Source organism: Myotis brandtii, unplaced genomic scaffold, assembly GCF_000412655.1.
Source record: "Myotis brandtii unplaced genomic scaffold, ASM41265v1 scaffold18, whole genome shotgun sequence".
In the NCBI taxonomy this organism is placed as follows: Eukaryota; Metazoa; Chordata; class Mammalia; order Chiroptera; family Vespertilionidae; genus Myotis; species Myotis brandtii.
The window spans coordinates 934,166-956,428 of NW_005356674.1; the positions used below are offsets into that span (position 1 = coordinate 934,166).

Genomic DNA, 22,263 nt, shown 5'->3' on the forward strand with positions numbered 1-22,263 from the left:
AGTTTTGAAGTTTTCTTTTGCCCTACATGGTAGGTTCCCTACATGTTAAGTTACTACTGTGGTTCATTTTGATCTTGTTAGGGATTTTCCTCAGGTGTCTGGTGATCCTTGGGCACTAATTTAAGAGTAGAGGTGTAAGAAGCAGATCAAAAGGTCTGAGTTTGTGTGTGGGCTTATTGGGTATGAACTCGCATGTGATGTGGCTGGGCCATTTGATTGGGGAACCTCAGTGTCAGTATCTTCATCTAGTGAATTTAGTGACTCATTCATTCATTTAATGAGCACTTAGCATTGTGCCAGGCACTCTGACATGTAGCCCTCACTGACATTTTAGTGATTTTAGTATTTTTAGGCCATACCCCTTGGGCTGGTTATAGTTTACAGAAAAGCTCCCCAGTCACCACCATGCTGGGGATTAAGTAGAAAACAGTTTAGTGTCTCAGTCTTTACTATTTCATTTAGTCTCCACATCCATTTTCATAACCTGTTTCCTTTTGATACTCAAGATTCTTTCCTCCAGGTGCGCAGGGTATCTCTCAGACGAGATCCTTTCCAAAAAATAAACCTCGTGTTTCGTGTGTGTCAAAGGGTGTGAGGGAGAGCAATGGGGACCTGGGATATCTAACTGCTTCTTATGTGACCTTTCAGGCAGTTTTGTTTTAGCACTACCCTTCACAAGACACCTTTGGGGGTTCTGGGGTGTAAATTGGGTGGTTTTCTATGCTGTGTTCATTCCTGATTGAGGATTTTCTCTAGTGTTTCAGCTGAATCTTTATACCCCTCCACCAGCTTTCCAGCTTCCAACATTTTGCAACTAATGTCTCCTCTGCCTTTGTATGTGTTGTTGGGAGCTTATGCCTTTAAAAAAGAATCTCTTTAATGTCATTTCAGTGGGGATTTGGAGGAAAACAGAGGGTATTTAATCCACCTGATTTCACTGCTTTGTCCTTGCCTTTACCTGACTAGTTCCATAGATCTTCCATCCTCCTCTCTTAGACTTTATATTGTCTACATTAGTGCTAGGGAAGAAGAGAGTTCCGCATATTATCCAGAATGCTTGTTTACTCTCTACTCATGGACGAAGAGCTTGTATAGTCTGAGGAGTTAAACATTTTAAACAGGACGGTACAGCCATTCTGAAGATCAGCCAAACAACTCTGAAAGCTCTCCACTTCCTCCGCACTGACCACCTCATAACTGAGCATTCTCCCTCAGTCCGATGAAGTCGGAGCTTTTGTCTAACACACCACTTCTCTAGAGCTGAAGAACTTGCCCATAAGACAGACCTCTCCAGTACTGTTTGTCTTGGGAGAGAAGCTAATTTAGAAATGACAATAGTTGGTTTAAACACCTGTTTCTGATGACAGGAGCGGAGCAGGGGAAGGGATACTTGCTGATGAATACACTGGACATGAGACCGACACTAAAAGCATAAGTAATGACAATGTCAGGAGCTGGAAGCAAATGTTTGCTAAGTGACCTGCAGGTGTTAGAAAATGGGAAGGTTTTACCTTTTACTTTTTTCTTTGAGGGACTGGTCTAGATGACCTCTAAAGACCCAGTTTAGTGAGATTATAAACACCTAGGTCTACCCCACTGTCTGCCTTTTTAAAAAATGACTCTTGTTCTTTCAACCTCCTGAAATCCATTTCTTTTTGACACTTCTATTTACTTTTGCATTTCTGATTTTATGTTGTTTTACTCGAGTTTATCTAGCATCTGTCAGCTTCCACTGCTGAGAGAACAGTAGGCATTGTGTAACTGAATTTTCTCTGCTGGGGTTCTTATCAGTTAATGGTTCCTTCATTTTTTTCCTGTCTTCTCATTGGAGTATTTTGTTACCCGTTACTTTTGATTCAAATGGGCTTTCTGTGTCAGCAGGGATATCTATTTTAGTTTGAAAAGGAAGTGGATGATTTGCTGAATGCATGTGTTTACATACAGATTACACACATGTTTTTTAATCTGTTTAGGGCTTCAAGCAACAAGCTCTTACAGTATCCACAGATCCTGAGCATCGCTTTGAACTTGCTCTTCAGCTTGGAGAACTAAAAATTGCATACCAGTTAGCAGTGGAAGCAGAGGTATGTACTAATAACTGATAGGTCAGTATGTCTGTGTGTTTAGTATAAATTGCAAATTAGACTCATTTTGCTGAGGTTATTGTCTCTTTGGTCTTGTTTAAGAATATATTATGTTAATCTTTGCATAAGTTACATGCATTATATTGGCGATATTCTTAGCATTTTAATTTAAGATATGAAAACACTTTAAAGTCTTTACAGATCTGTTTTGGAAGAGAAGGAAAGATGTAAGATAGTAGGTAAACTAGTCTGAGAACTTTAAGAGTGCAGGTGTAGCAGTAATTTGCCAGTATCCCAAACTAGTGAGAAAGATGTTGGTTTTAAAGAAGGGTTCTGATATTTTGATAGTTTAGTGACATTTTATGAATCTTTGCAAGTTGAGGGCTTCTAGTTGTGGTTTAAGTCTAGCATTTACTGGTAAATTCTTTAGTTACATTAATATCACCCAACTGTGTATTTGTTTTTTGAGAAGCTACAAATGACATTATTATTAAATATTTAAGGATATAAATAATTTTGTAATCTTTCAAAAAATGGTATTAAATCACTCATTAAAATTGTAATCTAATTACCTTAAAACTTCTATTAGGTGGTTTATTTTCACTGCAATTACAAAATAAAAATATAATGGGTTAATTATTCATGTATCATTAAAATTGATTTGTTTTAATTTTGTATGTGAATAATTTCCATTTCCTCATTATACATTTTGTCATTTCATTTTATTTTGATTGATAGAACCAGTTTAATAAGCACAGCTCAATATAGTGAGGCAAAAGGTTTACAGTTGAGTACATGAAAGTTTATTCTTGTATTATTTTGTATTGTATTTTCCATATGAATTCCTATAAACCTACTTTTGCCCCATCCTGTGATCTCCCATTGTCAGCACAGAATTGTTCAGGTTAATAGAATAATGTTGATGTTGGAAATTCAAATGTTTATTTCCAAAGATAATTTAACATGGAAACTTTCTTACAGTCGGAACAGAAGTGGAAACAACTTGCTGAGCTTGCCATCAGTAAATGTCAGTTTGGCCTCGCCCAGGAGTGCCTGCACCACGCACAGGATTATGGGGGTCTGTTGCTGTTGGCCACCGCCTCTGGAAATGCTAGTATGGTGAACAAGCTAGCAGAGGGTGCAGAGAGAGATGGCAAGAATAATGTGGCATTCATGAGTTACTTCTTACAGGGCAAGTAAGTATTAATCCAGGGTCTGAAAATAGAGTAATTAAAAGCACTCTGGAGCGGTTTGTGAAGAATGAACCCTACAGAGAGCGGATGCCTGGCCAGATAGTGTTGCTAGTGGTGGCAGTCAGGAGGACAGTGCTACCTGGTGGCACTCACCTTCAGCGAAGGATGCTCTTAGCACACTTGGTCTAAATGTTTGAGGAAAATGAGCTATTCAGGAAGGCTCAATTAGGAGAAATTCCTCAGCCCTACCACTTACTGGCTGAACCATTTTATGATGGCAGGAGGTTACTTGTGTTGTTCCAGTTAGTACCTGAATGGCAGATGATTTTACCCAAATTGGGTAATTCTGATCTGTTCATGGCAATAAAAGATGAAGATACCAGTTAGATTTGAGTCCAACTGTAAAGCATAAAAATGTCACATTAAGTCTGGCAGTTAGTGCAGACCAAATCATTTCAACACTAGTTGACCATGTTATGAAATAAAACACAAAAGTATTCATTAACCTTGTCTTATATGCTAACTTTTTTTTTTAATCCCCACCCGGGGATATTTTTTCCATTTTTTTTTTTTTTTTTTTTTTTGAGAGTGGAAGGGAGAGGGAGAGACAGAGTATCGTCGATGTGAGAGACACATTGATTGGTTGCCTCCCGCATGTGCCCCACCCAGGGTCAGCAATCGAGCCTGCAACCGAGGTATGTGCCCTTGACCAGAGCTGAATTCAGGACCCTTCAGTCTGCAGGCCAACACTCTATCCACTGAGCCAAACCGGCTATGGCCTACATACTAACCTTTTAAACCCCACACTAACATAAAACCTCTCAGTGTGCACCCCCACCCCCCGTTATATATTTATTGTATATTTTTAATATTTGTGTTTAAAATAGAAACTATTTATAAATTTATATACCTGTAATAGGTTCAGGACCCTTCAGTCTGCAGGCCAACATTCTATCCACTGAGCCAAACCGGCTATGGCCTACATACTAACCTTTTAAACCCCACACTAACATAAAACCTCTCAGTGTGCACCCCCACCCCCCGTTATATATTTATTGTATATTTTTAATATTTGTGTTTAAAATAGAAACTATTTATAAATTTATATACCTGTAATAGGTTCACTTTTCTTTACCCATAATTCAGATCCAAAAATATTCTGAAAATGGTTTTTATAACTTATTTGATTTCAAAACATGACCTTAACTCTGAAATACTATTAGTTACTTTTATAGAATTTAGTATTTGTTATTGCAGAATATTATGATTTTTGATACTGATATTAGGTAATGTATAGTATATGTACTGTATTACTTTTCTAAAATCCAAAGAATTTGAATTCTAAAACACATTTATCAAACTTAAGAAAAAAACGAAATTAAAGAAAAAAAATAGACACTGGGTATTTTCCCACTGGACTGTCCAGCACAGCCCATATTGGAGACACTGCCCTCACTCTATCTCCTGAAGCCTTTAAAAGGTGCTCATCTCAACTACCTTAACGTGTCTTGAAAAAGCCCCTTTCGATTCTCCTTAGGAGTTGTTAAAAGTTGAGATGGAAAATGGTCACAAAAGCTCTCTCACTCATCACAACTCCTGGAGTCCACGGATTGTGGAACACACAGGTGATGACAGGTTAAATGGCTCAGTGACACAACAATGAGGAGTATGTGTGGGAGTAGGGGAGGGAATGCTGACTTTCAAACACTAGGCCCATGCTTCTTTAAGTGTGAAATGCCAGGGTTACCGTGTTTCTTCTTAGTAACAGTGCCTCTCCTTTTCCATCTTCAGGCTCGATGCTTGCCTAGAGCTCTTGATCAGGACTGGACGACTGCCAGAAGCTGCTTTTCTGGCCCGGACTTACTTACCCAGTCAGGTTTCAAGGTACAGACTTTTAATTTTAGGAAGAAATGTTTCAAATAAAAACAGCCCACTTACTTAGTCTCCCTTTGGTTCCATGATATCTATATTAGGGTGGTTAAACTCTGGAGAGAAAATCTCTCAAAAGTCAACCAGAAAGCAGCGGAATCCCTTGCTGATCCAACAGAGTATGAGAACCTTTTTCCTGGATTAAAAGAAGCCTTTGTTGTGGAAGAATGGGTGAAGGAAACACATGCTGACCTGTTGCCAGCTAAGCAATACCCACTTGTCACGGTGAGTGGTCAGGGTGCCAGGCCTCATCTGTTGTGACTACAGGGTGAGTGCGCACTCACGACACAAGGTTTTGAACTGTACTGCATGTTATTGTTGGAATAAGAGCTAATGTCTGAGATTTAAGCCAACTTCATAGATGAATTACAACTTCAAAATATTTCATTTTATTATTGCTTTATTCTCTGATAGCCAAATGAAGAAAGAAATGTCATGGAAGAGTCAAAAGGCTTTCAGCCCTCAAGATCTGCACCTCAACAGGTCAGTAGAATGCTACATGAAATAATCTGTTTGAGATTTGTTGAATAAGTACTATCTCCCACTTCCTAATCCTTGGGGGAAATCTTTGAATTCCTGAACAAATTACTATTTTTATATGTATCTCCACTTGGGCTTTCAGGAACTTGATGGGAAACCTGCTTCTCCTACTCCAGTTATCATAGACTCCCACACAGCCAACAAAGAAGAAAAGGTATGATCCCCAAACCCAAACTTCCCATTTTAAGTGATGGGATCAGTTTCCGAGCAGGGGCTTAGAAATGGGAAGGGACCCTTTTTGACAGACTACAGGCATGCCTCATTTTATTGCTCTTCACAATTACTGCATTTTTTAAAAAATTGAAGGCAAGCCCCCTAACAAAAAGATTACAACTCACTGAAGGCTCAGATGATGGTTAGCATTTTTTAGTAGTAAATTCTTTAAGGTACATACATTTTTAGACATAGTACTATTGCAAACTCAACACATTGCGGACCAGGAGTTTTATTGCTAGCTTTACCCAGTGGTCAGATATGTTTCTATTGAACGAGTACAAAAAACGGTTTACATAAATGTTAAAGGCACACTTCAAAATTAAATAACTTCAAAATGCAATGGGTATTTATTACATGTTCTTACAAGCTAATATATTTTTAAACAATTCTCATGACCCATCCACAATGTGTTAATAGACTACAGTATAACGTAAACATAACTTTTGTATGCACTGGGAGATAAAATTGATGTGACTTGTTTTATTGTGGTGGTCTGGAATTGAACCCGCAGTAGCACTGAGGTGTGCCTGTATTATTTTAGTTCTCTTTGGATCCTACATCAGAGCTAACTTTTCTTTAACACAGTACTATATGACTCACTCTTTCTTTGTAGAGTTTACTCGAACTAGAAGATTTGGATAATTTGGATTTAGAAGATATTGACACAACAGATATCAACCTGGATGAAGAGATTTTGGATGATTGAATGTAATGTTTCCCATTTACACGACTAAACAGATTATTATGGACAGGTATTAATTGTTGCCCTGACCGCAGTGCTCTGGGACTCTCCTTAAATTGTATGTAAACACTGTGCTGTGCCCGCCTGGTCTTAGGAAGTTTGTGTGGCATCTACATCACTGTGTGTTTCCTTGTCTACTAAAATAGACATGGACTTTGATTTTTTTCATACTGTCATTAGACCATATCTCATAAAATCTTTTTGAGTTAATGAAAACTCTTCAAGTTTCCTTTCTAATTAAGAAAATAGCATCTACCTTAGAAGGCTGGGCCAAAACTACACCTCACCAACCAGATCAGCCCACATTCTCTTTGCATCAGCAAGTCGTATTTCACATACCATCAACCACATTTTCCTTAATCTCATTGCGTCACTCCCCTCAGTCAGTCTTGTGTTGCTTGGGCTCTTCTGCCTTGCTCTGATTTTGTCTCGTAGCTGCTTGTTTCTGGAAATCCAGGTCTAAAACCAGAAGGCATGGTACTTTTTTTCTTATACTGCACTTACCTTATGTGATTAGGGAAACTAACATCACCTCTCCAATATCCCTTGTGGGGTAACAAGTTTTTCTTTGTGGTAGGGCCACTATTTGGAACTCCAAATCGTAAGTACCTTGACAATTTTAAACACTCAGCTCAATCGATATTAACAGAAAGCTAGTTAGTATTTAGCAAAATGAAATTTATTTGAAAAATATTTTCAGGAAGCTACAGATTGGCTAATGGAAGCTTCTTGATAAGCTTGTAGTGTTAATTCTATATATGCTCCGTTCTGTGCTTCTGTTTTTGCAAAAACCTGTTTAAATGGAAAAAAAAAGTTTTTAACTTTATACTAGTTTTGAGACATTTCTGTAGTAACAGCACCAGTTTAAAAAGCCTTCCAAGTTTCACAATTTTCCTGATTATAAAGCAATAAGCATACTGCAGAGACAGAAAAACAGTATCCAGCACAGTTCAAGCAATACTAATGCTAAACACCAGAAGTGCCCTACTACGCTGCCCTCTTTCAGAAAACCTGACATTGCACCTTCTGCTAGATAAAATGAAAACCATTATGTTCAAGTTTCCCTTGGGTCAGAAAATTTTTTTCAAGAGAAATCAGAAGATTAGAGAATGTTTCTACAAAAGCATTTTGCTTTATCTGGCTTATCACAGAAAACCATTGTTTGTACTGCAGTCTCTCTCTGCTCCTCTTAGACTGCTCACATCCCTGGTTGTTTTAGTCTTAGTAATAAGCTGTATAACTACTTTGCAAATGCATAGATAATGTTGGGATAGAAGCCAGAGCCACAAAACAATGTCTATTCTGAGCATTAGAAGAGATGAAAATTACACAATGATCGCCCCTTCCTAAAAAATTTTATCAACTCAACATTTTACAGAGGAACATGTGTAAGCCCATGGTTTGAGACATCTGCAGTTCAAAACAATAATGCAACTAAGGCTTGGTACATACAAGCACCACCATCTCCCCTTCTGGACACCTGAATAAGAAGGTGGCCCATGCACTGGGGACATGGACCACCAGGCCCTGCTGGTGATTTCATCAGATGACAGTACTTCTCCAATACCAGCTGCAACTTCCCCAGCCCATCAGTGTTTCTAGTGTCCAGGCTGAAGAAATACGGGGGCTCTAATCACTATTTCCAGACCACAGACCTGGTTAGTTACCATTACATATGACGTACTTTAGGATTCTTCCCAACTTAGTTACCACACAACAGTTAGTGTAGAAAAGTCCCTTTACCTTAATTAAATGTAATCCCTCAGCAGCCTGCTCCTTGGCCTCTTGAGCTGACTGGCCATCTGGATGGAGGATGTGGTACAGCTGGACCAAGCTGGTGGCATCATCGACTCTAGAGAGAAAGGGTTTACTCTTTTTCTCCGTTTGCTCAGTCCTATAAAGGGGTGTGCCTACTTAAAACTAAATTACATGTCAAGTTTCCCTTAGGCCAGAAATTTTTTTTTTTAATCCTTCAGTTTTATATTTTCAAAGGCATTTTCAGGGAAATTAGCTAATTTAGGGTTCATACCAATTCTGCAGTAGGTAGGGCAGGAGTCTCTACAGGCAGTTCCCAATTTATAAAGTGAATGTATTCTAAAAGTGGCTGTATTCTTGGAAGCAGCATCATTTTTCATAGAAACAACATTGCAATGGTAGATGATTCCTAGGACAGCCCCCTTCACCTGCAGATGATGTAATCCAACTCAGAGCGTATGGAATATACCTTGACCCCACATGAGCCAGAGGCTGGTGGTAAGGGATGCTCAAAGCCACTGCCTGTAAGTATTAGCGGTGACATCTCCTACTAACAAAATTTTCATTGAGACTCAACTAATAGATAAATGCCTCTATTAGAAGCCTCCTAGGAGTCCAAGGAAAGACTCACAGGAACCCATTAGTTAAAAATTAGCATCCTAGTGAAGCAAATTTGAAATTATGCACATCAGATGAAGGAAAGCCAGAACAAGAATTCAGGATTGTACTTAAATTTTCATCAACATAACTTCACACATAGTCAACAACTTCCTCCTGTTTGCCACCTCAAAGCCAAGCGGATATTTAAAAATAACTCTTCTAATATGCTTGTGCTTTGAGGCTCTGCTGTGTACTGGCTTCTGGTTGGGGTGGAGTGAGGACACCCTAATGCAGTGATCCTGCTTTCCTATTACCTGAGTTGGGGGGTAGAGGGTGGGGTGACTTAGGAGCAGGTAAGGAATGCCTTAAGCCGTAGAGAAATGCTCAGGGCTTATCCCAAGGTCTATCCACCCTAAAAGCCGTCCCTTGGGGGAACTGAGAAACCAGACCTGCTCATATAGTAAAATTTTCCAGGGGAAAAACATTCAGAAATGTTCATTATAAATCTATTCTGCTTGTTATAGTCTAACAAAGTTCAATAAATATGACAACAAAATATTTCCTCAAAATATAAACTTAATTCCCTTTAGAGCTCTGTATATGTTAGAATCACGTTTAACTAGTTTTTGTATAGCAGAATCATGTTCAGGGCTTCATTACATTCATGCTAAAGTATAATTCCTATGTGCCACAGAATAATTTAGCTTCACACACAGCCCATATTTGAAATTTAAAAAAATGTGTACATGTTCAAAAAGATTTTAAAAGACTCTCAATTCAAAACTAACAATGGGCCCTGGCCAGGTGGCTCAGCACATTGGACACACCAAAAGGTCATGAGCTCAATTCCCAGTCAGGGCATGTACAGGAGGCAAGTGATCAATGTTTCTCTTTCTCTAAAAATCAACATGTCCTCAAATGTTTGCAGATTCCAAATTCTGGCCTGGGCTCCATTCAGTGAGGGCGGGCGCCCTCTACTGGCTCACCTGGGATTTGCAGCAAGCTGTTCAGAATCCCACAGAAGTTTTACTTATGCAGAGTAGGAAAGGTCAACTCAGTACACAAAACTCCTTCCCCATATGCAAATAAACTGCCCCGATGTCATAATGATATCACTATATCACATATTAGTACACCTTGACAAAAAATGTTAATTTTCAAAGGCATTTCTGTGTTGCTCTAATGTCTTATTAAAAAAAGTTATACTGTTTCTGTAGTAACATACTTTCAGAATGATTACATTTCAGAAACTAAGAAAATTCATTCACAGGTGATGTCAAAGCTAATGCTCCTAAAGGCAGTTCACTTGAAGCATCCTCATGACCACCAGCCAGGCCTCTGCTTATGTGGGATGAAGGTGTGTATAGTCTACACTGGATTGCACGACACATGCTGAAGTGCGCTGGCTGGACATCACCTCCAGTTAGGAATGCTGTTTCTATGAGAAATGATGCTGATTTCAAATATGGACTGCACTTCTTAGACAATGCCTATGGCACCTTCTAACTACAAATGCTTTACCTTCGTACCAATGGTTCAGATTACACGGTGGATACTCTGAGTCAAAACGCCTTAGTCTGAAGGTAGCAATAAACCACCTTCTGAGTTCAGCAAGGGCTTTTTGTGGAAAGTTGACTTTCTTAGTACAGCCATGCTGGTTTCTTTTCCTTGTTATTTTGGCCTTTCTAACCCAATCAACAGAAACATATCCCAAAAAAAATTTCTCTTCAATTCTACCACAAGTTATAAAGTACACTATTATTTCAGCTAAGAAGGCTGAGCGCATACCAGTCTACATGCTAAAATACAACAGACATTCATTTCTTGCGACTTTGAAAAATACAACCTTTTCAATGCCTTAATCTTACAAAAGCAAAAGATATAAAGAAATAAGAGTATTTCCATAAATTAAGTGATGACTTTTACTGAAAAGCCCTAAGAGGAGTCCTACCAGAAAACAAGCACACCGGCCCTCTTCCCCCCAGACCCCCGAGCATCGGGCATGCCGGGTATCAGTCAATATCCAGGGCACACAGAACAGATCACAGCCACTTACTCTTTCAAAGAATCTAGCTCTGTTTACACAACACAGAAGCAAACCCAGAAAACTGGGTTGCTGGAAGAACAAACCCATAAATAAACTGAGGTAAGTGAAAGCTATTTGTCACTGGACAGTACCCTTATCACTGGAAAAATAACAGCTTAAATACAGATTCACTTTAATGGTAATAAGAATTTACTTAGGAATTAAGATCATACTTACAAATCTCTCTGAATCTGGTCAATCAGTAAACCATCAATCTTTTTCTTATTTACAAAATACCAAGCCATTCCACCAAAATGTCTTGTTGAACGTAAAAGGTCATATTTTCCATGTTTATCTATATCTTCATAGGTCTGATGATGAACCTATCCACATAAGATGTGGTTTTTTTTTAGAAAAATAAAAAGTGAGTGGCATTACTGGATATACATTTACTAGCCTGAGTACTGCCCAAGAAAGTATCAGTAAAATCAGGTCTACTTAATCTGTCTCCACTATTATTAACCAAAAGATGATTTAGACCAACCCTCTACTGCAGACACAAATGGCAGCCTGGAACAAGTGTGCCAACCATTTATAACCAGATCAATTACTTTTCAGCAGCCACGCACTATTTATGAAGCACACATATAGAGAAACCACTGGAAATAATGGACCATTATTTCTTGGTCACTAGCGGGAGAAAAGAAATCAAGAATATTCTTTCACTCCTCTTCCTTCCCCCCATCTCGTCAACTACCCTAGCCCATCAACTACTATATACTATCCATCTTATTAACTAACATTCCTTGAGTCCTTGATTTTCCGAAATGAAGACTTTGATGAGGGCATTCCTATGTTCAAAGGCTTTCTGCTGACTGAAGTCCAGGTTCCTCAGCCTAGCATCTAAGGTCACCTGTGATAGGGCCCCACCTACCCCTCTAGTCTAATCCTGAACACGCCCTACATATACACTGTGTATACAGCCACACCAGATGATTGGTCATTTCTCAGGCATACATTGTTGTTTCCTGCCTGCTTATACTGAACCCTCTACCTGAAACACCTCTCCTCACCCAACTCCACCCACCACAATGTCCCCTCTTTAAGAAACCTATAAAGCCTTTCCCGACAGCACTTTGTAACCTCTTAGCACCTAACATCTTGGACTAAGGTGAAAATTATCTGTATGCTTATGTAGCACCCTTCCCCACAATCCTTTCTGGACTGCAAGCTTTGACACACACACACACTATCCTAGCTGATGTCATCATCTATACTATCTACAATACTACCTGACACATAAAAGGTGCTTCAGTGATTAAACACACTGCATTTTGATAAATTTTAGTAAGTAACTTTGTTCCTTTATGATAAACTGAAAAAAGAACAGACTTTGGCCATCACTCACTAGCTGTACAACTTTTAGCAAGCTACTTTTTAAAAAATATATATTTTATTGATTTCAGAGAGGCAGGGAGAGGGAGAGATAGAAACATCAAAAAAAAAAAAAAAAAAGGAAAGAAACATCAATGATGGGGGGGAATCATTAATCGGCTGCCTCCTGCATGCCCCCTACAGGGGATTGAGCCCACAACCCGGCATGTGCCCTTACTGGAATCGAACCCAGGACCTTTCAGTCCGCAGGACGACGCTCTATCTACTGAGCCAAACTGACTAGGGCGGGCTCCTTAACTCTTCAAACTTAAATTTTCTCATCCTTAACTCAAGGGTATTCTAAGGATAAAATATCTGTTAAACATCAGGTCCTTCCTTGACAGGTGTTCAGGTATTTCCTCTCTCTTCCCCCTGTATCAAAGCTTATAACTCCATTCATTTGCTATATTAAAACCTTACTCATAACCATACTTAAGCTCATACTTTAGAAATTAGAAAATATACTCACTTTGATATAGTCAGCAGAATCTGGCTCAAACTGGGCCACGCAGAGATTAAGGACATCAGCATGCCGGTCTTGACTGTACATGGTCTAAAACCACACAGCAGAGTTGGAATTAGACAAGAATAACATGAAAGTTCAACACTTATCCTGATGCCATGACAGGCATGCCCATCCACATACAGGCGACATCTGTGCCCATCAAGAGGTATCCAGAAATAGCACAGGCTTTGTGGCTGTTACATCTGCATTCAAATCCCAGCCACAAGATAAATAACCCTAGTTGAGTTATCATTGGAAATGTTTATGTGTTTATCAAAGCAAAATGCCCAGGAGCACCAGAGTCAACTGTTTCAGCAAAGAATCCGTCACCACTGACTCTATGAAACCAAGTCACCTTACCTTAAGATTTTCTTCCTTGAAAATTATTGGTGTTAAAGTTTTCCGACCTTCCTTGGGGAAATAAACTTGTATCATCCGGTCCCTTTCTTCCCAAGAGGCTTTGCGTAGTGTGCCACTTGGTTCTCTGACGACAATAAAACGCTCCTGAAATAGAAAATATAATCAAGGATGAGTTTATGAGGATTTATCTTCAGTTCTAGGGTCCCACTAAACACCATTATGAGAATAATTTGCAAACAGCCATATAAGGTACAACTGGGAAACATGAAATGCAATCGTGCATATTTCAATGATAATTTCAAACCTCAAAGACTTGGCTAAGATTTGATACTTCCTTTACTAATTACTATTGGGCCTCTGACAATCAGAAATCTAAAATGAAAGTATGACTAAGTGCCAACCAGGTGCTAAAGTGAGTCCAATACATAAAATGCTTCAACTAAAAATTTCTGATCTGAGATTCATCTAAATGCATTTCAGATGAAAAAAAGTGCTATGAAACCTTTTCAAATTGTTTCATTTCCCTATGCCAAAGTCTCACTTAAACAGACTTTCCTACGTTATGATCTACGTTGAAAGTCCTGGGAATAAAAAGAACAAACCCAAAGATGTGTCAAATTGACGGGTCCACTTGCCTCTGGTCTCTCCACTCTTCCAACTGCCAAGTCCCAGACCATAGGATCACTTCCACTGAATTCCACTACGCTCTGTACCACTCAACTGATAGTGTATCCTGTGCAAGATTCTTAACACTTCTCAGATATTGTTAATATTGTTAATATTGGAAAAGGGCAGGGATTTATGTGATCATAATTCTTTGCAACACCCAGAATGACTTAACACAGGGCTTTGCATACTATATAGCAGAAAATTGATACATATCTAATCAAATTAACCAGATGGTACTGACTCATCTTTTCAGAGTCAGTAAAGAGTATCTGAACATGTTTTGAGGATAATTAAAACTTTCATCAAGCACTAGAAATAGAAAAAAATCGATGTCAAAATAACAATTATTCCTCAAAATTATTTTGGTAATTTGAATTCCAAGTTCCTTTTTCCCTTTCAGGTTATAGAATGCTCCCACAAACTAGTCTTCGTAGCACTGCAAATATTTATTAAGCACCCCAAAGCAAAAATTATAATTAAAATGAAACTCTGTGATGTGTACAGATCAGGTATATGGTGGTTCACGTACAAACGTGGACACTGCTCAAATCCTGTCTTCTAACTATGACCATGTATGATAAAGAGGCTAACATGGGGTAGCCCTTTCCCAACCCTCCCATTATGTAATACTCTACTGCATTTTGTGGGCTGAATTGTAAATGACTCTTTTTACCCTTTACGTGAAAAGGCTCAAAGACAAAACTGATATAAGTACCAGAGTCTCCTTTTGGAATTGACAGTCGAGGGAAGAGGAGGAAGAATAAAAGCCACAGCAGAAGTGGTGCTGTCTGGGAATTATCTGGGGAAATACGCCATTCTTACTGCGAATTCTGAAAAATGAAAATCCTTTGGGCAGTCTGGGTTAGCGTCATCAAGTACTTACAAGAAAGAAACACTCCATCTTTTCAAACAGCGTCAGCTAAGGAAGCCAGTCTAACCTGGGCAGAAAGGATCTCCCTGCTCCCATTGCCTTGAAGACTCTGCCCTGGTTCTATCTCAGCACACCTGTCTCCTTCCTCGCAGTCAACCTGGAATATACTGTGTTCGGAATTTGTAGGGGAATGGTAACATGATGTGGGGCTGCTCTGCATTCCTCCTGTTCCTTAAGCTGTATCTTCCGGAAGGTTCTCCCCAGTCACAGAAATTCTGGTTTGGAAGATTCAAACTGGGTCACATGATGTTGACCCTTGTCCTTCAGTCCCATCTCCACATAGTATTTCAAACAGAAATAATTTCTTTATGAGACATATACTCACCCGGTGTGGTATGCTATATGATATATCGGTAAACACATATTTGGCTGTTTCTGTTCCTTCCAAAATCTTATCTTCAGCTAACACATCATTTATTGGCGTACGCTCTTCCAGAACCGGTGGCATTTTTAATCGTACTTTAGCTGCCTCAACCGCCTTTCTTGTAGCCTAATGAAGTAAAATATTTCTTAAGGAAAGCCATTTGACTACAGACCAAAGGACCATCTGACAAAAGCGGACATTAATCAAAAACACTAAGGACTGCAAAGTGAAGAAGCCAGAGCCATGAATCAGTGAGTGGGCTCCGGGGCCGTGGCTTTGCCTCTGTGGAATGGCTGAGAGAACCAGCTAGAGGCTCAACCATTCTCTAAACCAGTGGTCGCCAACCTTTTGGACCTCACGGACTACCAGTGGTCCACTGGTTGGCAACCACTGCTCTGAACAGCAAAGGAATGCTGAGGCAGAGCCAGGCCACAAAAGCTGCTTGAAATAGGATAGAGCATCTCCTTTACTGGGCTCTTGCTATGTGCCAGATATTGTTCAAATACTCTGAATGTATTTGGCCCACAACTACGTTATGGTGCTATTGTTACCTCATTTTATGAGCAAGAAAACAGGCACACAAATGTTAAGCAAATTGCTAGGAAGTTGCAGCACTGGGATTTGAACCTAGACAACTCAACCCCAGAGTCCACGCTCTTAACCACTGACCGCACTGCTCCACTGTTACCTGTTAACAATGGTTACCTCTCAGAGGTGAAAGGGGAACTTTCACTCTTTGTGTGATATGCCATTGGATATTTGAATTTTTGCTATGATTATAAATTACTTTTGAATTAGAAAGAAGAGCGATTGTGCTTCATGTATTCATACATCGAAGCCTTCTCCACAAATACCCAGGACGCCAGGAGGACCCTGCTGCCCGAGCAGGATGCTATTCAGAAGGATCTCATAATCACACCAAAGTTTCAGCCTCAAAGCAGTTCACAACAATTACTTCTCCAGGAAGGAAGCTGGAGCAGGCAGGGCAAAGGAAGAATGCTCAGGCTGGTTTTGGAGCAGGGGCTCTGCTTGAACACCCAGATGCCTGACCCACATGCCCCAGTCTGCCTAATTTTTGGCCATGTTTCCTGATCCTCCACCTGCCAGCTCATATTTCTTTGCTCAGTTCTGTGCCTAGAATTCCCCCCTCAGTAGTGCCTGTGGAAGAACATGTATCATCTGCAGGGGACTTTAAATACCTCTTAGCCCTTTAAAGAAAGGTAGTCTACCAATATTCCTGCATTCATGTACCTCTTCCAACTGCTCCTGAGTCATTAGCTTGTAGGTTGGTGGCTTCAGTTCTTGGATAGCTGGCTTAAAAGTCTTCTGCAAATTCAGGCCTGTCATCTTGGTGAGTATGCTTTGGACTTCTTCATCCATAAATGTAGGTTTCTTGATCTCAGAGCTACTAGATTCTGTTAAAATGATTTTAGCAAATAAGAAATGGAAAGAAATGATAAGCAAGCAAGACCTCTAAATAGAAAAGTTAAAAATAAAAAATGATTAACACAATGTCTACCTCAACACATAATGCTAGTACTTATGATATCCATTTATTGATTCATTCCTTCATTTAAAATTTACTGAATATTCACAATGATGAAGATATAGTTTCTGCCATTTAAAAGGTACTCAAAGTCTAGTGGAGGAAACAACAGGAAAAAAGTAATGAATGTAATGATATTAATAATAGTTGCTTTCATTTATAGGTTGTCTCCTATATGCCAGAATTACATACATTTTCAGGAATGCTTATAGCAGCCCACAAAACAGGCATTGATATCCCAATTTCATAAATGAGGATTCTGGAGCCTGCCTAAAGACCTAGCTATTAAGTGATAGAGCCAGACCTTAAACCAAGCCTATATGAATTCCAATCGATTGTGGTGCTCCTCAGTGTAAGACTACAGACTAGAGAGGCATGGAGAGTTGTGTGACTACTGAGGAATGATTGTGGTGCTCCTCAGTGTAGACTAGAGAGGCATGGAGAGTTGTGTGACTACTGAGGAAGGAATTCCACATAGCCTGGGAGCATGCAGGGTGTGATGGGATCAAAAGATGGCTTCCCAAGGGCCTCAATAGGGCCAAGAAAAAAGGGAAGAAAATTCTAGGCTGAGGGGTTGCAGCTAGGAAAGAGAGGCCTGGATTGGGCATGACACTGAAGAGGCCATCTGGTGTCATGGAAGAGCCCTGGACGAGAGAGGAGACCCAGATCTCAGTGCTGCCCCAGGCAGTTTTCCTATCCCGTTGCCTAACCCCCATTTCCACTTCCATTTAAAAAAAAAAGTCATTCCTTCCCGGCCACCTCTTCCTCTGCTCGTCTTGTAAATGCTGGTATCCTGAGGATTCTGAACTACATCCTTTTTCGCTCCCTTCTCATTCTCAGTGATGATCTCCTGGCTCCTATTACTTCTGTATGCAGGAGACTCTCTAATCTGAATCTCCAGCCAAGATCACCTTGCATCCACACACCCAATGAACACTGCACATGCACTTCAATATTATTGAAACTCCTGTCTTAAACCTGCCTTTCCTACATTCCCTGTCTTACCACCATCCAGTAGGTCCTGTGAGCCAGATACCTTATGGTCATCCCTGATTCACACTTTGCCTAAAGCCGCCGCAGTAACAGTAGTAACAGCTAACATTTGCTAGATATTTACTATGGGCCAGGGCTTCCTGAGCTAAGTACTTAGCACATTTAATCCTCACAACAACCTCGTAAATACTATGATTATCCCCATTTTACAAGAAAGGACACTGACAAGGAACATACTGCCTATCATACCTCATAAATTTTCTTTAATCCTCCATTTCCACTGCCACTACCCTAGTCAAAGCCATCCTCATCTCTTGCCTTAGCCTCCTTACCAGTCTCCCTGTCTCCTTCTGACTCCACTATAAACCATTCTCCAAAGAATACATAGTAAACTCTTTAAAATGCAATCTAAACAATAGAAAAGATGAACAAAACAACAACTGATTTTTTGGAAAGATAAACAAAATTGACAAACCTTTAGCTACACTAACCAAGGAAAAAAAGAACCCAAATCAAACTGGACAACCTAAAAGAAATGGAAAAATTCTTAGAAATATACATCCTAGATTAAATGAGAAAGATAATCATACACTTTACAAACTGTTCCCCCGATAATTCCAGTACCAACCTAGCACCATACATAATTATTGACTATATTTCCTATGCATTTGCATCCCCATGACTATTTTGTAACTACCAATCTGTACTATGGTGTACACCTGAAACTAATGTAAAATAATATTAAATGTAAACTGTAATTGACATTTTAATTTTAAAAATTAAAAAAAATCAGAACAGATCAATTACTAGTAAGGAAATTGAACCAGTAGTCAAAATTCTTCCAATGATGAAAAATCTAGGACCAGATGTCTTCACAGGTGAATCTTACTAGATATTTAAAGAATTAACGCCAATCCTTTTCAAATTCTTCCCAAAATTGGAGAGGAGGGAACATTTCCAAACTCATTTTATGAAGCCAGCATTATCCTGATAAGTAAGCCAGAAAAGAACACTGACAGAAAACTACAGGGCAATAGTCTCTGCAAAAATTCTCAATAAAATACCAGTAAATTGATTTCAGCTGCACATTAAAAAGATCATTCACCATGATCACGTGGGTTTTATCCTTGGGGTGCAAAGATGGTTCAGCATACTCAATGAAATACATCAATGTGATACATCACATTAATAGAATGAAAGAAAAAATCACACGATCCCTTCAATAGATGCAGAAAATGCATGTGACAAAATTCAACATCTATTCATGATTTAAAAAAACTCTTAACAAATTAGGTATAAAAGGAACATACATCAATATAATAAAGGCCATATATGACAAACCTACAGCTAACATACTCAGTGGTGGAAGGTTAAAGGCCTTTCCTCTAGGATCAAGAACAAGAAAGGGGTACCACCCTCATCTCTGCAGTACAGGAAGTCCTAGCCAGAACAATTAGGCAAAGGAAAAAAAAAAAAAAACAGAACTGGAAAGGAAAAAGTAAAATTGTCTCTATTTGCAGATGACATGATTTTATATATTAAAAATCCTAAACATATAGAAAATACACCAAAAAAGGTACATCTAATCAACAAATTCAGTAAGTTGCAGAATACAAAATTAATAGCATTTCTATACACTAACAAATTTTCTGAAAAAGAAACTTAAAAGTGATCCCATTTATAACAGCATCAAAAAGCAATAAAGTAGTAAGGAGGTGAAAACTAACAGAAAACTACAAGGCAATATCCTCTGCAAAAATTCTGTAGTTTTCTATGCTGAAAACTATAAAACTGAGGAAAGAAATCGAGGAAGACACAAATGAAAAGGTATCTGTGTTCATGGATTGAAAGAATTAATATTGTTAAAAAGTCCATACTACCCAAAGCCATCTATAGATTCAATGCAATCCCTATCAATGGCCACCTCCAACTGGGCCGTGGGGGGGGGGGGGGGGGGGGGGGAGGGGGGGGGAGGGTCAATGGGGGTAAAAAAGGGACACATGCAATACTGTCAACAATAAAGAATTATTTTTTTTAAAAAGATTCCAATTGCATTTTTTTTACAGAAACAGGAAAAATCCTAAAATTTATACAGAACTACAAAAGACCCTGAACTGCCAGAGCAATCTTGAGAAAACAAAGTGGGAGGCATCACACTTCCTAATTTCAAGCTATACTATACACCACTGAGTATGTTAGCTGTAGGTTTGTCATATATGGCCTTTATAGTAATCAAGCCAGTATGTTACCAGCATATGAACAGATACATAGACTAATGGATCAGAATCGAGAGCCCAGAAATAAGCCCAGCATACTAGTACCTGGTCAGCTAACATTTGACAAGGGAGCTAAGAATACGCAATAGAGAAATAACAGTCTCTTCAATAAATGGTGCTGAGAAAATGCATAATCACATGTAAAAGAGTGAAACTAGACCATCTTATACCACTCACAAAAATTAACTCAAAATGGATTAAAGACTTAAATAAAAGGCCAGAAACCATAAAAGAAGAAGAAAATGTTGGAGAAAAGCTCCTTGACATTGGTCTTGGCAATGATTTTTTTAATGACACCTAAAGCACAGGCAGTAAAATAAAAAATAAACAAACAGAACAAAATCAAACTAAATAGCTCTGCACAGCAAAAGAATCAATTAACAAGATAAAAAGACAACCTAAGAAATGAGGTTGTCTACGAAATATTAGCAAACCATATATTTGTTATGGGGTTAATATCCAAAATATATAAAGAACTCATACAACTCAGTAGCAAAATATAAAAAAAATCCAATATAAAAAAAATGGGCAAAGGACCTAAATAGATATTTTTCCAAAGAGGATAAGATTCCAATTGCATTTTTCCAAAGAGGATATATAAATGACCAATAGTACATGAAAAGATGCTCAATGTCACTAATCACCAGGGAAATGCAAATCAAAGCCACAATGAGCTATCACCTCACACCTGTTAGAATGGCCAGCATCAAAAAGACAAGAGATTAACAAATGCTGGCAAGGATGTGGAGAAAAGGGAGCCCTTGTGCACTGTTAGTGGGATTGTAAACTGGTACAGCCACTATGGAAAACAGCGTGGAGGTTCCTCAAAAAATTAACTATGGAACTGCCATTTGACCAGGTGATCCCGGAAGAAAGTATGCACCCCTATGTTCACAGCAGCACAATTTACAACAGCTAAGGCCTGGAAAGAGCCCAAGGGCCCATCAGTAGACAAGTGGATAGAAAACTGTGGTACATTTACACCCTGGAAGACTGCAGCAGTAAAAGAGAATTCTGCCTCTTTTCCCATCTTCACCTCCTCTACCGCCGTTTCTCCCTCACCTGCCTCCCTTACCTCCCCCTTCAAAAGCTGCTCCTACCATGAACCTTGTCTTGGTATAAATAGCATCGCTCTCCACTCAACTGCTCAAGCTAGAAACTTGAGCGACAATGCCAATTTCTCTTTTTAAACCAGTGGTTCCCAACGTGGGGCACATACCCCACAGGGGGGCAATTCGAAAATAAGTTATTAACAGTGAATTTTTTGTTTCTTATGGTTCTAGGGGCCTCCTATACAGTATATAAATATATATTGTGACATATTTATGCATTTCAGTTCTCTATTATACGTTTTGAAACTTTATTTGCTATTTTTTTCATATCGCTTCGTATTATTTTTTTTAATTTCTTAGTGATTTCTTCCTCAGTACAACTGTCCTTTCGTTCTTTTAGTTTTCTTTCATGGATGCCGTGCTCTTAGCACAGGCACCAAGCTTGTTTAGAAAAGTTAATAGCCTCCTGGCTTCCTCCATGTGAATAGCAGTTCACTTTTAAAGAATTACATGTCCCGGGGTGGGGGGAAGGCATCCGTATTTTAGAGATGCTCAGGTGGGGCATGGCCACAAAAAAGTGTGGGAACCACGGTTTTAAACCTACATCCAAAGTCATAACTAACCCTTCTCATCACTCCTACCTCCGAAACCGGGTCCCAAACTACATGTGTTGTCTTATTGCTGGACTTTCGCTTATGCTGTTTCCGCTACTTGCGATGCTTCTTTCTTTTCTCCCTCGTATGGTTAACCAGGTCTCAGCTTTGGTCATATCCATTCCAGGAACTAAAAATTTTCCGGGAACCCCTCCCTGCCCTCCCGCCCTGGTTTGAGTCCCAGTCTGACGTGCGTCCCCCGGTCACAATGCCCGGTCACAATGCCCGGCCACTTTCCCAAGGGGCCATGAGTTCTTCGGGGAAAACCCGTGCAAAGAGCTGCTGGTTAAGTGGATAAACGAACGAGCTAAAGCTGGAAACGACAAGCCCTGCCGTTACACAGAGCGAGCCGACAGGTGTAAGCGCGCCCGGCGGGGGGCGGGAGGCGCGGGGGA

The 22,263-nt window shown here is 39.4% G+C and overlaps 2 protein-coding genes across 4 annotated transcripts in view; one reads left to right on the forward strand and one right to left on the reverse strand.

The window, feature by feature from the left end:
• Nucleotides 1–6,920, forward strand: part of COPB2 (coatomer protein complex, subunit beta 2 (beta prime)) — a 36,901-nt gene extending 29,981 nt beyond the window's left edge. For both annotated transcript variants that reach the window (XM_005863518.2, XM_005863517.2), the window contains exons 16-22: nt 1,974–2,084; nt 3,066–3,280; nt 5,069–5,161; nt 5,251–5,431; nt 5,621–5,689; nt 5,829–5,900; nt 6,576–6,920. In XM_005863518.2, the coding sequence (XP_005863580.1) occupies nt 1,974–2,084; nt 3,066–3,280; nt 5,069–5,161; nt 5,251–5,431; nt 5,621–5,689; nt 5,829–5,900; nt 6,576–6,668 (834 nt within the window). In that variant the 3' untranslated portion in view covers nt 6,669–6,920. The remainder of the gene's footprint in view (nt 1–1,973; nt 2,085–3,065; nt 3,281–5,068; nt 5,162–5,250; nt 5,432–5,620; nt 5,690–5,828; nt 5,901–6,575) is intronic.
• A 441-nt stretch (nt 6,921–7,361) lies between these two features.
• The window catches only part of MRPS22 (mitochondrial ribosomal protein S22), a 15,222-nt gene continuing 320 nt past the window's right edge, over nt 7,362–22,263 (reverse strand). The window contains exons 2-9 of one of the 2 annotated variants that reach the window (XM_005863519.2): nt 17,574–17,615; nt 16,600–16,763; nt 15,310–15,474; nt 13,385–13,528; nt 12,989–13,072; nt 11,323–11,468; nt 8,448–8,556; nt 7,362–7,496 (exon numbers count right to left, since the gene is read on the reverse strand). In XM_005863519.2, coding sequence (XP_005863581.1) covers nt 7,401–7,496; nt 8,448–8,556; nt 11,323–11,468; nt 12,989–13,072; nt 13,385–13,528; nt 15,310–15,474; nt 16,600–16,763; nt 17,574–17,615 — 950 coding nt within the window. In that variant the 3' untranslated portion in view covers nt 7,362–7,400. Of the gene's footprint in view, nt 7,497–8,447; nt 8,557–11,322; nt 11,469–12,988; nt 13,073–13,384; nt 13,529–15,309; nt 15,475–16,599; nt 16,764–17,573; nt 17,616–21,856; nt 21,941–22,263 lie in introns of those variants that run through there. The other variant, XM_005863520.2, reaches the window with a different exon arrangement.